The 16,235-nt window shown below is 44.5% G+C and overlaps 2 protein-coding genes across 2 annotated transcripts; both read right to left on the bottom strand.

Annotated features, from left to right (window-relative positions):
* Positions 1 to 141: 141 nt before the first annotated feature.
* LOC108024926 (venom acid phosphatase Acph-1) lies at positions 142 to 2,654 on the bottom strand. The gene is given in 5 exon segments (XM_017095124.3): positions 142 to 926; positions 1,161 to 1,319; positions 1,378 to 1,461; positions 1,522 to 1,620; positions 2,368 to 2,654. Coding segments are annotated over 5 exon segments (1,236 nt in total). The 5' UTR covers positions 2,551 to 2,654; the 3' UTR covers positions 142 to 215.
* Positions 2,655 to 2,826: 172 nt separating this feature from the next.
* LOC108024925 (venom acid phosphatase Acph-1) lies at positions 2,827 to 5,331 on the bottom strand. Its single transcript, XM_017095123.3, has 5 exons — positions 4,816 to 5,331; positions 4,258 to 4,341; positions 4,045 to 4,203; positions 3,468 to 3,995; positions 2,827 to 3,137 (listed from the first exon to the last, which is right to left on the bottom strand). The coding sequence occupies exons 1-5, from the start codon at positions 5,113 to 5,115 to the stop codon at positions 2,940 to 2,942; spliced, it is 1,269 nt and encodes a 422-aa protein (XP_016950612.2). The 5' UTR covers positions 5,116 to 5,331; the 3' UTR covers positions 2,827 to 2,939.
* Positions 5,332 to 16,235: the final 10,904 nt, after the last annotated feature.

Raw genomic sequence — 16,235 nt, 5'->3', positions numbered from 1 at the left:
ATAACTTTTCAATCTGCCTTCTAACACCTAGAGTCACTTTAAAATAGTTACCCGTTCACACACACCTTAAAAGTTAATTAGCAAATGATACAAGCATGCCAATCATTCAACCCGTGAAATGAAAGGTACATCAACAACGAGTAGACACATACAAGTATACTTTTATTCGTTTTGTAAGACTAATACTGCACTGGATTATTAATCACGGAATTCTGTCAGTAGTTATAGCTGACCTTAGTCCCCTCTTGGGTTCCCTTTGCTTTGCACAGCTCTTCATATGGAGCATCGGGAATGATGTCTTTGGTCAGCTCTATTAACTTTGCAAGGGGACACTGTTTTTCACAGCCAGGAATCCGTAATTGCTGCGGCTCCTTTTCGGGATCGTTCTGGAAGAAGATCTCCACAAAGTACTCTCCTGTGTCTGAGCTCTGATGCAACTCAAAAGCTATTAGGGCCGAGAACCGTGGCATCAGAGCCTCCCAAACATTCAGGGCAGAAAGCACATTTGTGATGGTCCAGTCGTGTCCGCAGGAAAGGAACATCTTGCGATTCTTGGGCCGAATCTTTCCGGAGATCTTGTCCTGCAGCTGCTTTAAAAGCAGCTCTACGAAGAAGCCTCCCTTCATTTTGCGCAACTCTGTCGTGTATGCATCGTAGACGTAAGACTTTCCAGCCAGGGGTAACATCTTCTCCGGATAGTAGTCCTTGGTCCACGAGGGCAACTCCAGGCCGTAAGCCTGCTCCGACTGCAGTGTGATAAATATGTTGGTAACATCATGGGTGTGGGTAACATTGAGTCCAGTGAGATTGGTCAGTTCCTGAAGCAGTTCAGAGTTATCGGCGTGCAGCTGCTTGACCTCGGGAAGGTTTATCACCTCCAAAACCGCCTCATCGTATCGGGGGCAGGGGGCCTTCATTCTTATGCGCTATAAATGGAAGGTAGTTTCAAAAGGTGTTCTTATATTGATTTAACTTAATCGATTGCATTAAAATCTTTGAATCACAACAAAAAGTATTTCTTAAATATATACAAATTCGGAAGTTAAAATGTTTTCTATGTCTTTGATTCATAATTGATTTGTGTATGTAATCAAAACATAATAAAAAAAAGCTTGGCGGATTTTAAAGGAATTTTCAGTCCTGAATTTCACGATTCTTACCACATCGGATTCCTCTGGTTCCATCATGATGGGAATGGGCTGCCAGTTGAGCATCATGTTCTACTCCATGGGGGTGTTCTCCGGGGGAAAGAGTCCGGCCAAGACCATTTGCAGGGACATCATGGTGCGCGGCGACTCCGAAGATTGGGCGCGGATCATCTGGAATGGCAACGCTCTGGTTTTTTTAACGCCCCTGACCTTGGTCTACTTATCGTACCTCGGGCTGATAGTAGGCAGGCAGGAAATCTTTATAGCGCTGACGCAGTTGTTTGCCTATTTTATACAGCTCCACTTTAGCACCCTGTCAAATGGAAATTGCACTTTAATTTGGACATCGTGTGTATGTTTGATAAGTACTAACATTGGTGAGTGCGCCCCATCCGTAAGGCTTGAAGGTTTCGTTGATGTACGGATCTGTGGGATAGGTGGTGACGGGGGTTCGGGGGCCATGACGGAATAGCTGCCAAAAATAAAAGAATATTCCTATAATGGTAACTATGATCTTGCTGTGTTAAGTCTTGTATTCCCATTTTTTTAAGCAAATGAAAAATTTTATTTAAAAAATAATTAAAAAGCTACTTAGCATACAATAATGGCAACAAAAATGGCTTAACTACTTAGTTTGCAAACAATTACAATTAGATTCTCAGGCATTTGCACATAGAATTATAATATTTCTGTTGGTCTCAACCGACCTTTAAGGCCAGTAATTACTATTTTGGTTTCAACCAAGCTCGTGCAAACGTTGCTTTCAATATATAAATATTTATACACCCTTATTAACTCTTTCTCTTACTTATTTAATTCAAATTGAGCCTTAATTATGCAAATCGAACTGGGAATATTAAATTAAACTTATAAAGTTAATGTTCGATTAAACCGGTTTTCAGACATGGAACTTTTATGCAATATTAAGTATACGTAACACTACTGCAAACTTGCTAAAGAACAGTGGTTTTAAACGAGTTCTCGTTGGAAAATCCAGCTTAATTATGGTTCAGCTTGTAGAGCGCTTATTTTTGGCACAGTTATAAAATTTGTCACCGCGAGCTAATAGCTTTAATTTAATATGCTTGGCATATTGTGTGTAATTTTGCGGTCTGTTGACTTGCTTAGTTAACGAGCCCTAATTCGGCGTTGGCTAATTTATATCAATCACACTTTTTTGGGAAAATATTCGGTTTCTTCCCAGTTGTCACTTATTTACCACGTGAACCAGCTTCAGAGTTGAGTTGTTTTCACCGTTCTGGGATGGCTCTACTTCCACTGAGTTCTTAGAGCCGGTCTCGGGACCCTCGGGGATCTCCTGGGGAACTTCTATCTCGACAACACCTCCGCGCACAATGAGCACGCAGCTCACACAGAGCAGCAGACCGAGGTACTTCATCATTTTCGCGAGTTAAATTTAGCGGATCGTTAGGAATCAAGTGGACCGGCTTCGCTGGGGCTTGTGCGTCGAGTGAATGCATCAATAGAACTGCGGACCGCTTTTAAGTCTCGATTATGTGGTCACCCATACTCACGCCGGCACTCGCACACTCATAGATAAGAGCGGCGCAGACCGAGCTGCGGGCGAAATCATCAACTACAATAGCAAACATTTTGAAAAAATCAATTTAATTAGTTTCGCACGAAAATGATTTCCCCAAAAATTAACTCAATGACCTTTACTTTGGGGATTTTTATTGTACTGTATTTGCTATATTATTTTGCACCTCTCTCCGCCGACCGCTATTGTAATACTGAGTGCGCAAATTCCGCTTTGGCAATTTCTTTTCGCTAACGGCCATTCTGATCGATTATTCGCGGTGGGGGCTCCACGAAACTGTCGTCATGAGGTCGACATCGCCGCTCCGCCGGCTCGTTGGGCAAGACGTCTTCACTGAGTTCGATGAGGCGACTCAGAGGGCACTGAAGATCGCAGTCTCTCAGCTGGAGCTGCTCCAGACACCCGTGCTCGTCGTTGCGGAGGAAGATCTGGAAATTTGGTAAACATATTAATTTAGGGGAGCTACATGGATGGGATTATTCGATTTACGTAAATTAATGCGAAACAAAAATAATTTAAATGAAGACGAATCCTTACATAGCTAGATTAAAAATCTGAAAAACGGCATGCCTACTTTATAACTTCTTATAAGTACTTAATTGTTAAGCTACGATCTGACGATGCTTTGTCTTCTCACCTAAAATGTTTTAAAATGCAAAACTAAATAAATTCTTTCCCTAGCCATCGTGATGCGTTCTTTGTTGGACCTCAAGATTTTTCATAAAACACAATAGTACAGAAAACTCCCGGCTCATTACCTCTACATAGTATTCACCGGTCTCCATATGCCTATGCGTCTCGAATATGGCCATCACTGCGAACCGGGGCATCTGCCGCTTCCACACGCCCAGGGCCATTAGGATGTTGCCCACGGTCCAGTCATGGCCAGTATAGATGAACATTCCGCGGTCCTTGGGCTTCAGGCTTCCCGTACTCTTGGCCACCATCTCCTTGTACATTCTCTTGAGGAAAGGGCCTCCCTTGATCTTCTGCATCTCGGGAGTGTACGCATTGTAGACGTAACTCTGCTCGGCCAGAAACTGCATGCGCTCCGGAAAGTAGTCCTTGGTCCAATCGGGCAGCTTGTAGCCAAACTCCTGTTCGGCCAGAAGGGTTATGTATAGGGAGTTGATGTCCTCGGCGCTCTGAATCGACTTTCCCGTGAGGTTTGTCAGCTCGCGGAACATTTGCTCGTAGGGCTCGGTCTCGGCGATAACTTCCGGTCTCTTGAAAACCTCCTCGAGGGCCTCGAAATAACGAGGACAGGGTGTGCGCACCAGCAGGAGCTAAAGCACATATTAAAGTAAGCTATCAAGGGGGGAAACCAAAACCCACCGAGTCCTCGTCCAAGGGTTCCGACACGATGGGAATGGGCTGCCAGTTCAGGTGCTTATTCCACTCCATGGGGGTTCCCCGTGGCTCGAACATGCTGGCCAGTGTTGTTTGCAGGGACATCATCGCCCTCGGCGAGGCGGTGGCCTGGGCGTGCAGGCGCTGCGCAAATTAAATTGTTTAAATGGGGGATTGCTTGATGCCAAATTAACATACCTCTGGTCTGTAGTAGGGACCCATAAAGTCTCCGTAGCGACGGTGCAGCCAGCGGCCCATTTCGAAGAGCTCCCGTTTTCCAGACTGGAAATTACATACAAAAGATATTTAGGACCGTTTCTTGATTTTCAAAAATGTATCATTAGGGCTTTAAAACAGGGACTTGAGCACAACATAGATTGGTTTTATCTTCTTGATTATTGTACTGTATCACAATCGGCGAGGCTAAGAAGCTCAAGTTCTTATAAAATCACTTCTCAGCTTTTTATTGTGATACTTCTTCACAAAAAAGCTAACAGAAATAAGTTTAAGTCAAATGGATCAAATTTTATCGTTGTCAAATGAATAATATAATTTTACTTTTGTACTGAACGCATTTTAAAGTGAACCGCCAAACAATTTCAAACTAAGTAAAAACAATGTGTTTACACAAATAACTTTTCAATATACTTCGATTTTGCACTCTAACCTTTTTTAAGTGTTCTTGGCGTGGGATGTTAAAAAGCTAATCAGCACACATTCGTAATTTAATATTGGACTATTTTTGATTACACTCACATTGGTCACGTGACCCCAGCCCGTAGGCTTGAAGCTGTCTTTCAGGTACGGGTCCTTGGGATACGTGTCCACGGGGGTGCGAATTCCATGTCTGAACACTATGTGCACCAGCTCCAGCGTGGAGTGTGTGGTGTTGGGACTGGTCTTGAAGCACTTGGCTCGGGCCGCATCCTTCCAGTCGAGCTCCTTCGAGGAGACGCCGCTGTTGAGGATACCGATCACAATAACAAGGCCCAGAAGGGCGGCTCCCAAGCCGAACATCGTGAGCATCTGCTTGCGCGTCCAGCGACCGAATATCATTCTGAGGCTGTGTTCCTTATATACCGATCGAACAAATGCGGAAGAATCGAAGCTCAGAACTCCCAACCGAGATTTCGGGTTTGTGATTTTTTGCCCACCTTATTTGTTTGATTCGATTTATTGCGGGTTGATTTTTAGCGATTTTCCGTTGCGGTTTTCTGGCTTTGGGGAGCTGCAGGCGTGCAACTCGCAGCGCGTCTGGGGCTGAAATAAAGCGTTGACAGCCCGATACGGAGAACTTAAAAGAGAGATAAATCAACGCTCGTCTATTCGGCTATTGTTGGGCCCAGTGCTGTTGTTGTGTCTGCCGCTGCCGCTGACCACTTTCCGGCGAACGCGGCTCCGAGCCGAGTTTTCAAGCCAGGCCGCCCAGCTGCCAGGCCGCAACGAAAAACCCCAACTAATTGGGCGTTTCTCATTGAACCAGGCAATTACGTATACGACGTGTTCGAGTATTTGCGGAACGCGGCCACAACTCGCCAAAACTGTCCACCACCCCATTTGGGTCTATTTATAGCTCCGAAACGCCCTCTGACGTTAGTTGGATATTTCTTCGCAGCTCCATGGTCTTTATCCTAAGCCGGGGTGATTCAGTTCCTGGCATTACTGAAAGTAGTAAATTTCTGTGCCGCGTTTGTCTGGACTTTTAAAATGCGTGCTTCCGTTTTAATTACTGAATTAAATGTTTTTAACTTGCATGCTCTGTGCGTTTTTTATGATACTAAATTTAAGGTCAACAAATTTAAAACATAATATATTTTGTTGGGGCTCAAAAGGTATTCAGGTAATCTCATAATTAAAAAAGTTGTATCTAGAATGTGGCTATGGCTATCTCCGCTAGCATGTAATTTCGCTTTCGATTTAATAAATATAATATTTGCCAAGATTGCCTAACCATGCTTTATAGCAGGTCGTATGCCCCAAGGGTCTGATACAAAACGTTCAAAACTGAGGTAGGTTAGTAGTTGCCGTGATAAAGATAGAGGCCCTCGAAATTTATTCTAGCAATAATGTACTTCACCCCAGCATCCCCCAGATATCGTAATATCTATATCTCCCGCCCAAAGAGCCTGAAAAAGCCAACAAGCAATAAAAGAGTGATGTATGTGTGTGCTCTGGCTGCACTAATTATTTGCCTTGTTCCGCTTTGTTGACACTGGGTCTGTTGGGAGATAATAATTTTAAGCTGCGTATTCGCAATTTCGTCTGTTTGAACAAGTTGCTGGCTGGGTTTCACTTTGCACGGCTGTCAGAAATTGGCAAATATTGTGAGCAGAATTCCCTATTTCGCTGAGAATGGATCCTTGTTTGTTTTATGTTCGTTTGGTGCCACGTTGCTTTTGTTTTGTTTGCCGGGAGCTGATTAGCCGGGCGAGAGGCTAGGTCCGCTGTCAGAACCCGTGCTTGTCGATCGCCGCTCTGCCATGTGGCTAATTGTTGTCTAAGCTGCGTTTTATGGCTAATTAATGACGGCGTCGGCGACTAACCGTTAGCTGTGTCTTTGCCAGCTTCCGAACTGTGCCATTTCAGGTAGAAACATATAAAAACAAGCAGCGAGTGCGCTGCGTGCTGAAATCGCCGCATTTTCGTAATTGTTTGTGACTTTTGCCTGTGTGTCTTGAACTCTCGTCTAGTTTTTGAGTTGTTTGGGTTTTGTATTGTTTTTGAGCTGAAATCAAATCAAAATCAATATAATTTATAGGCGGACGGACACACGACATAGAATAATGGCAACTATGTCCGAGGGCAACGCAATCGGCATTTCAATTGCATCAGCAAAAAAGCGATTAACATTTTACAGTCGAATAGTGAAATCAACGGCCTTGCGAGCGTTCTGGGAAAGTAAATTTAAGGTGAGTTTATATAAGTTCATTGGTTGACACATTCACAGCTCTATCCCACATATATTCTGTAAATCCAATCCCTACACTGTCCGGACCATCAGTGTACGGAGCTCGTATAAGTTTGATAAAATACATATAACATAAATAATAAATGCCGAAGTTGCATAGGTTTGCTGAGAAATATACAATTTTTGATCAAAATGCAGAAATAGTTTATTCTTACCCCATCGTAGATTTGATTCTATGTAAATAGCAATTTTCTTATCATTGCTATTAATTAATTTGGCATAATTATATACTATTATGCACATAATTTATTATTTTAAATTGTTGTTATTCCCCTTCTTATCATCTTTTCTCCTGGGAAAATAAATCCTCAGTACGTTGATTCATCCGAAAAAAAATTGATTTAACTTCTTAATGGTATTTTATATCTGAGCCTATGAATCGTAAGGACCTAATAATTCAAAAAGAACAATTTTTTCATAGTTTCTATGGCGGAAGCTGCAGATTAATGATTGTAATATACTCGACTAGTTCTTGGTAATTCGCTTTAATGAGAAAATATTTTTGTTTTCATTTTAATTATAACACATCGATTGCGCGCGCCTAGTTTTGTTTTCATATTTCTCGGAATGACTAATGGTAAGAGCTCAGGAATTTTTGTGAGGTTATCACGTATCAATATTTCGTTTTCAGTAAATAGTTTTCAGTACTAATGTTTAATTCCACTGATAGCCCTAGCAGATTACTTTATATTTTCGAGCGTTTTATTACACTCTTTAGCTCCATCCAGCGTCTTTCCACTTAGGTGGCACGTGTGTGCTGCGTCTGAAATTTATATTCAGTTGTTGAATAGCTCTCAGAAGCCTATTTGCTAATGACTTTCAATGGAATTTATGGTCACTGCGCCACTGCAGAGCAAAACAAAGAAAAAACCGGAAACGGAAAATATTTTCAAATAATATATTTCTGGCCGGTCAAAGGTTGCGGTGGGCGGCATACTGGGCGCAAGTTGGGAGTTGGGAGGAGCACGTGCTAAGTTGGCCATAAAACGTGCATTAGACAAACAGCAGAACGGGAGGAGCTCTTGGCCCAGAAGCGTCTTCGGGCTCGGGAATCCATCCGAGCACACACACAGCAGCACATTAATATTTATCAGACCCGCAATTACGATTACCGACCTCCCAGGCAAACTATCCAGAACCGAGGGGTAATGAAATCGATGGGCTGGGATAGAAAACGAGGAAGGGGGAAATCCAGGGAATTCCGCCAAGTTGTCCGACAAACGCTGCCGCGAATGCCTGGCCAAATTTATTGATTCCGACGCATTGAAAATAGTTCTCGGTGGAGCAATTTCAAAGATTTGTACGACAAATTTTTCTCGACTCGCCGCGACTCCTCACTCGAATTTTTCTGGCTGTTCCTTTTACATTTCGCTGAAATGGCTGGAAATTTCTAACTGACGGGCATAAAAATTCGAACACGCGTAGTTAAGCGCACACACGCCCAGTCCGGACCCCAAGGGGGCGTGGCGGGTCCATTCAATGAGACAAAGAGCGCCGGACCCGGGCAGTCTGCGCTGGGGGATTACGTCTGGGCCGCGTTTTTGGCAACAATTTGGAGGGGAGACCCGGCAGCGGACCACTCTGTGTTGTCGCCTAAACGATAAAGCAATGACAAAAGTCAGCAGCGATTAAAGTTCAATTGGTGTGACCTGCCAATTGGCATAAAGGAAAAGATTTCAAATGGCAGCCAACTTGGCAAAATGTCGGCAAAGGCCGCGCGATGGGGAGCGAAATGAAAGGTGGGGCAATGAATAGGGCGCGAATAAAGGATTGCCGTCCAGATATGGCGGGAATCTGTTGAGTAAACAAGACAAATTGTTGCTGGGCACTTGACACAAAGAACGAGCAGGGGACTGTGCACAATGGGACACTTTTAATTGCCGAACTATCCGCAGCAGTGTACTTACAGCCTTCGTAACATAAGCTATCAGCAACCGTTTAACGTTGGATAAACTTTTGTTGGGTACTTAAAAAACCAACCAATCGCAGGTATCCTTCAGATAACGGCCTTTAATCATATTTAGTTCTCTTAGCTACACAGCACTGTAGCTTAAGTCCAGAAATCAGAAACACCATGCGGTCAAATGAATGAGTGGTGAATTCAAGGTTTGACCGTTTAATATATGTGACTGACCCGCGCTTAATGCCTGCCCTGATTATCGCATATTAATGAGTTTATTTAACTTTTTCGATTGATGGCCCAGAGGGGCGTGTGGCGGCGGGTGGCGGCGGGTGGCGGCGGGTGGCGGCGGGTGGCGACGGGTGGGCGTGGCTGGCCAAGTAGGGCTTGGACCCGGTTAAATGCGCTCATCTCATGCACGGCGGCTGTTTGTGAAGCTTTTCACAGCAAATTACAACAAATTATACACATAATTACGCTTTAATGCTTGGCCTGCCCACACCCCCAGCTTTTTGCCAACGAGACCACGCCCTGCCACGCCCCCGCCCGTTCTTGTCGTGCAACGCATCAATGCAAAGTAAAATTGTGTGTAAAAAATGTGATAATTAACTTAAGTCCTTTGAGAATTTGCGGGAGTTTCAGGGGAAAGGTTACCGCCTCACACACACATGGCGCGTATATATATGCTTCGTTTGTTGTTTGTGCACATAAACCCATTGTCAGTTAATTATGTAAGTGTCATACATACTCGTCCGTATGTGTGCTCGAATTATGCGGTCCAAAAGGAAAAATGTTGGCACAAAAGGCCTTGCTTTCACTTCAAAAACACAAACAAGCCTCACACGAACACCCACGATTACACCGCACTCCTTCGTACGCGTGTAGGTGTGCATATCTGCATACGTCTGTGTGCGCTGCGACCGGAAGCCTAATTGTAAGGAGTTCCTCCTTGGGGCATAGGGATTTCTTAGGGCAGTTGGCACGGTGCTACACCACCATGGCCGTTTAGATCCGACGGGGTAGGTAAAAATACATGATATCATTAAAAACGATATTACAGAATGGCTTGCATTTATATTTATTATTACTATTTCTGTAACCCTTACACCAGCAAAGAGTGTTTGAGTGGTTCGGCATGTGAAGTTATTCCGCTTCAATTTTCTGCTGTAAAATGCGGCTTCATAAATTTAAATGATGTTTACCCACAGCAACACTCCGACACCCACACATGCCCAGGTGTTTTGTGGAATTATTCCCAGCTTCCGTGGGCCGCTCTCGTTTCATTTTTGGCATTCGAGGCATTGGAGGCATTGGAGGCATTGGAGGCATTAGGGCTCCGGAGCCTTCGCCTTTTCTTCATTTGCTTTGTTAATGAGCGTCCCATAATGCATACAATTAAAGGCGGCAACAAAGGAGGGCTCTGTGGGCTCAGGGGCGCGGGGCAGATCCTGTCGGGGCAATTAGATGTCCTCGTTAGGCAGAGGTTGACTTCCTGTTATCCTGTTATCCTGCCGGGCTGCCATGCATGACGGCAGTTGAGCTCGCCTCACATCTGATAATCCTTTATAAATAATACATTAAATGCCTGCTTAGCAGCGACCTGTGGCGATTGTTTTTGCTCGGATGCCGGAGTATCCTGGCAAACAGGATGCCCTTGCCACCCCAAACCTCAGACCCACTTAATTCAATTTGCATAAAAGTGCCCGGCATTTTATTAACCCACTAAACGTAATTTAGTGGCCAGGGCACTCGCTTCAACTGCCCCGCTGATGGAGTGCCAGTTAGGGCCGAAACTCCCGGCCGCAGCTCGCTCCTTGCCAATTTCTTGGTCCTCAAATCCCCCGAGAGTCCTGCCAGACCATCCCCACCAATTATCGAAAGTCCGCCCCCGCAGCGCCGCAGCTTTTGTTGACTCTGCCGGCCGACCTTGCGCCTAGTCAAGCGTTAAGTGGGCCACTTTGTGGTGGACCGCCTTTCTGGCCCACCGAGGGCATTTCTTTTTAATCCCGTCGCTGCAGTTTCGTGGCCAAAAAATACGTCCTCCCACCAGGGCAGGGGGAGGAGGTGGGGCTTTCATGCAAAGAGCCGGAGTGAAATGGGTCAGGTCCGTGGGGCTGGCTAAGCCGAAACACTTAATGCTGCTTATATACTTACAAAAATTGAGAGGATCAAAATCAGGTTGCTAAGAGGTTTACCATTTGCGTATTATCGGGGGTGTAATGCAAAGGTGGTTGTTCTACAAGGGATTGAATTTCATACAACCAAATTAAATCATTTCAAAATGGGGCATTTACTGCTTACCTACTGATTTATTATACTCTTACTTCGAAAACTACTTATACACTTTTGCTGAAGAGTAACACAACGTAGCGTAACCTAGCAAACTACCAAATGATCTGCTCGTGAAACCCCAAATCACCTCAAAGAACTGAAACGATTCCCTCCTTCTCCGTCGCCTAGCACTTTCGCATTAGGAAAAGTTTTGCTTTGTCTTCGACCAACATCTGGTGGGCCTACAATTAAACCATTTTTAATGGCCATCAAGGATGACCTTCGCCCAAATCTCCGGCTGACACAGTACATAAATACGTATACTTTCGGGTTAATTACGCAGAATAATCATATTTTTCGGCTGGGGAAGTGGGGTTGGTGAGTTGTGAATGGTGGACTATCCGCCGGATGGCGGCTCACCAGCAGCTCCACTTTGACCTGATTTGGTTATCATAAAATGCCACAGACGCCACTGCCACATGTGTGTATAGCTGTGCGGAAAGTTTCGGCACATTAAATGAAATTTAATTCCTGCCGTCATAAGCAGCCAGGACAAGTCAGGCCAGCAGCTGGACAGGCCAAAGTACCTCGCACCGGGCAGGGGAGGTCGCCGGTCCAGGGTAACCGCCAAAAACTGTAGCCAATGTTTCTGGGGCTGCTTTGGCAAAGCCTTCTTGTGTCATGTTTGCCGTGCACGCAGAGAAATCTGCCGAACGTACTTACATAAAATAAAATAAGAGGGAACAAAGAAATACTGTATTTCAGGAAGATATGCCTTTATCAGACAACTATAATTATTTAATGCTGGCTAATATCTATTACGGTACACGCTATTATCCAAATGAGGTTGGATAATAAAACTAAATGTTTTTTGACATCTAGAATTTAATCGATTTAAGTAGTACTGCGTACAAGAAGGACGGCTGAGCACAATTGTTCATAGAATCCACTTACCTTTGCGGCTTTTATTACCAACAGAATAGAGTAGCTTCGACCCTGTGTGTGATCTAATCATTCGAACTACCCAAGGAAAACTGGATTTTCTCCCCGTGCACCCGCATCCTTCTACGCCATGTCCATGGCCACATCCTTCCATTTGCACCACCGCCCCGCCACCCCTCCGCCACCCTGCGCTTTGTACGTGTCCTGGGCCTCTGTTTAAATGTTATTTAACGCTGGCCCAGAAGTGTCATGACTGCCTGGCATTGTTGTGTGGGTGTGCGCGGGATGTGCGGGGTGTGCGGGGTGTGTGCTGGTGCCAGTGTGTTTGTGTGGGCGTGGCAAACTCATAAAATGCCACACAGTTGTTGCAAAATTTGTGGCCATCCTCCGTTGCAGAATCCACCACCCACTTCTTCCCCCTCGTTTAAAGTGGAAAACCCGAAAAAGGAAAAATATTCGGAATTTCACGCTCATCTGACTAAATGGTTTTATAGGTTTTGATATTTGCTCATTTGTTGATCCGGCTTGTTCGTGGAATTCCGTATTAGTATGGCTTCGCTTCTTGCTGATGTTTTTGCAATTTATGAGGCGGTCAGTTTCGCCTTTCGGACCCGAATTCCACGCTTCGTTATCCCTGCCCTTTTTCTCTTTGGCCCGGTCCGAGCCCAATCATGTAAAGCTGTTTTTGTGTCTGCGTTGGCAAAACGCTGCTGGATTCGATATGTTAATCATATTTTATGTTTTATATTTTGCGCTTCAACTATTTGATTGCCGACCTCGGCTTTATTAAGATATCCGTCTGCTGCCCAAAAGGGAGTGAAATCCGGGTAGTCTGGTGGAGTTGCTGGCGTCCTACGAGCCGGGTGGTTAGTGGTTGCCTTTGTGCGTAGGTCGGGGCATCCACAAAGGCTTCTGAAGGAGTTCGCCAATTAGCGGTGAAGCGTGCTTCAATGTTTACTTCAAAGGTGGGGTATTTGGCAATCAGTTACCTGCTATAACAGGTAAAACACATTATAAGACTAGCTTAACATTATGTTATTATATATATATATATTAATAACCCACTATAAACGGCCTCTCAACTTACGTGCACTTTATAAACAACCTCAAGTAAGACAGTCAAATAACAATCCAATTACCTTATTCATATGAAGATGGACCCCAAAACGCAGGACATCCCCTGGGTCATTTTGATGTCCTAATCCTTCGTTTTGATGTCGCTTCCCACTCGTTCGTAGGGCGTCTTCAGTTGACATGACATTTAGGCCAGTTTATGGGCTGACCTCATTGCCGTTTGGTGAGCCCCGTCCCACGGGGCGGATGCGCCATATTTCAGCCGCTGCTTGTTGCTCTCGGCCAGCCGGCGGGTCGAGTGGGGCGCGTACCGTGGTCGGGGTTCATCCGTGGCCATAATCGTACTCATCATCATCAACTTCCTCGGCTCCATCATCATATTCACAACTTAACGTCCACTTTTCCGTCAAACAGGCCGTAAAGTGGCATTTCCGTTGTCGTTTCGCCTCCCGTTCGCCAGTGCGCCTTTTTTTATGCAGCATAAAATTAAATTATTTGTTGCATAAGCCTCGCAGCCCCGCATTCCCCACTCCACCGCTAGCCCACTTTCCCCGCCCTTTTCCGCTTGCCCGCTTGCCCGCTTTCCCGCCGACGCCCTGGAAAAGCCAACGAGGCATGCAGCAAAGTGCTAAGCCATGAGAAAGTGTGCACTTGAGGCAGCGCAAGCCACCGTGATGCACTTTTCCACTGGGCCACGCCCACTTGGCGACAAGGCGGCAGAGGTGCCGAAATTCGGGTGGATAGGATAGTAATAATGCCTGTACTAAGAGGGTTTCAAAAGTACGACAGTCCTAGATATAGGTATCCATTCCATTGCAAGATCAGTATTTATAAGAAATGCAGAAAATTGGTGATCAACAAAACAATGAGATCATTTAAAATAATTTCGCTTATTATTACTTACTTTGGTATGGGGTAACCCATTTCGGGATAATAGGTTGTCCCATAAATAACCTTCTTCTTAATCGTTATCTCAATAGATTGATTTTATTTACCTTTTCTACTACTCCCCTTGAAGAACTGCCGGACCTAGCAATAAAATATGAAGCGCAGGACAGCACTGTGGAACTTCAGAAGTTGAGGCAGCTGGAGGCTGGGATCGCCGGGTCACATTATTATACTTTGAGCGGCGCCGAAATCAGGCAAAACTTTCCCGCACTCCTCAAGCCCCGTCTGTCACAACAACAACAGGGCAGGATGGTCGGCGGAAAACTGAAAACGGGAGGCCGAAGCAGGCCCACAGTCGTCCCAGCGCTGCTCTTTTCCACTCCTCGCCGACACCCCGAGCACCTCCCTTTGGGATTCATTTTCGTTTCATTCATTTATTCGTCGCTAGCTGCTTTTCATTCATTTTGAACTTTCGACGATTTAATTCGGCTTTCGAGCTGCTTTTCCTTCTCTCCCGACTCTGTTTCAGTTTTCCCCATTCTGCGACTGGCGAACGCCTTTGGCCAAGCGACAACAAAAAGGTTGAAGGGGAAAAGTACTATATTACGGAAAGAATGCAATTGAGATACACTTGCAGAAACCGGTTGCCCTAGCTTCAAGGACTACAAAGCCATTGGGGGACAGTGAACACACCCGTGATAGAATTACGGCGACTTTGAATTAATCTGTAGAGTCTTTTTGTGAATTCGGGATTAAGTTGGTCCATCAATAATAAGATGATTCGCCTTACTATATAGTTATACTGATTCTTTTAAAAACGAGAAAAATCAAATATATTTTAAGAATCAGCAATCTTTGTTACATAACAATAAATTTGTGCATATTTGAAGAGTACTGCCTCGAAATAAAAATGCACATTTTTAAGGCATTTGAAATATAATAAAAAATAGATTACGACAAACCACTAAAGAATATTTTTTAAGCAATGGTATGAAACATTTTAAAATTTATTACAATTATAATAGCCTGAAAGCAGGTAAGCTTCACTATTTAAAAAAATACACAGTCATAAATAAAATAAAATTAGTTACGAGAAAGAATTTCTGAGTAAGATTTATGACTCTATTTATCTTTATGCGAGTATAGTTCCTCGCTAATTACACTTTTATAACTGCGCAGAATTTTATTTGTTTTAGTGACAAAAGCCCCTTTGTATTCGATGTACCTCGATGGAAACAATAAATTTGAGTCCCTGAACCCTTGGCATAAATTTAACGTCTGCGTTTCGGTCTTTGTGTGAGCTTTCCTTTCTGCTTTCGTTTTTTCAGCTGACCCCACCTGGTCGGCTCCACGATTGCAATCTCCACTGCTCATTTGCATTTTTAATGAAACCATATAAAGGAAAAATTGGAAGCGGGGTGGGGATGAGGCTGGGGTGGGGGCCAAGACTGGACGGCAGTGTGTGGAGAAGCTGCAAATTATGAGCCAAAGGCAAAGGCCTTCCCCTTTCCCGCCACCTTATTTCCCGCGCCCGGCCACACGTGCACTACTAGCTCGGCGAATAAATCCGGCAGATCCCTGGCACATCCCAATCCAAACTGTCAACAGTTTGTCGCTTATCGCGGCGTCGAAATTTTCTCTCTGTAACCAATAAATGTTTCAACATCATTTACATTTCGGTGGCAGTCTTATCCTCGGAGCATTGGAAGCGGAATTTCCCAGGGTGGGGGCTTCAATCATTTCGGTCCTGGGATGCCGACCTCAGGCACTCAGTTTGGTTTTCGACCAACCCCGTCGATTGCGTCCCGGGCAAACAACACTCGCAGATTTATGTGACCGCAAAACTTTGCTTCACGGCATAAATTAATGTGTAATTGATGAATTTATATGACGAGGGCAAGACCTCTGTCTCTGGCCTTCGTCGGACAGCATTCCATCAATGTGCCGACCAGCTGATCGCTGAAGCGGGCTTGTCCCATTTAAGCCCTTTGTGGTTGCTTTGGGGAAAATGATTTCAAAATGTGTTCAAAAATGGATGACTTAATGGTGTAACTTTTATTGAATACATGATTTTTTAGGAAAGCTTTAATATAATTTTTCCAGTTTTTACGTTAACGCAAAAGCCGTTACAAT

The sequence above is a fragment of the Drosophila biarmipes genome, chromosome 3L, assembly GCF_025231255.1.
Source record: "Drosophila biarmipes strain raj3 chromosome 3L, RU_DBia_V1.1, whole genome shotgun sequence".
Lineage (NCBI taxonomy): Eukaryota > Metazoa > Arthropoda > Insecta > Diptera > Drosophilidae > Drosophila > Drosophila biarmipes.
The sequence above is the reverse complement of the archived record's forward strand: the minus strand, read 5'-3'. Positions and strand labels throughout refer to the sequence as shown.

What these genes read in the sequence shown, in the direction of transcription:
- LOC108024925 (XM_017095123.3), bottom strand. Translation starts at nt 5,115, where the DNA reads ATGATATTCGGTCGCTGGACGCGCAAGCAGATGCTCACGATGTTCGGC. An exon ending in AACCCTTGGACGAGGACTCG is followed by an intron (nt 3,996 to 4,044) that starts GTGGGTTTTGGT and finishes TATGTGCTTTAG; the next exon opens with CTCCTGCTGGTGCGCACACC. An exon ending in CCGGTGAATACTATGTAGAG is followed by an intron (nt 3,138 to 3,467) that starts GTAATGAGCCGG and finishes CCAAATTTCCAG; the next exon opens with ATCTTCCTCCGCAACGACGA.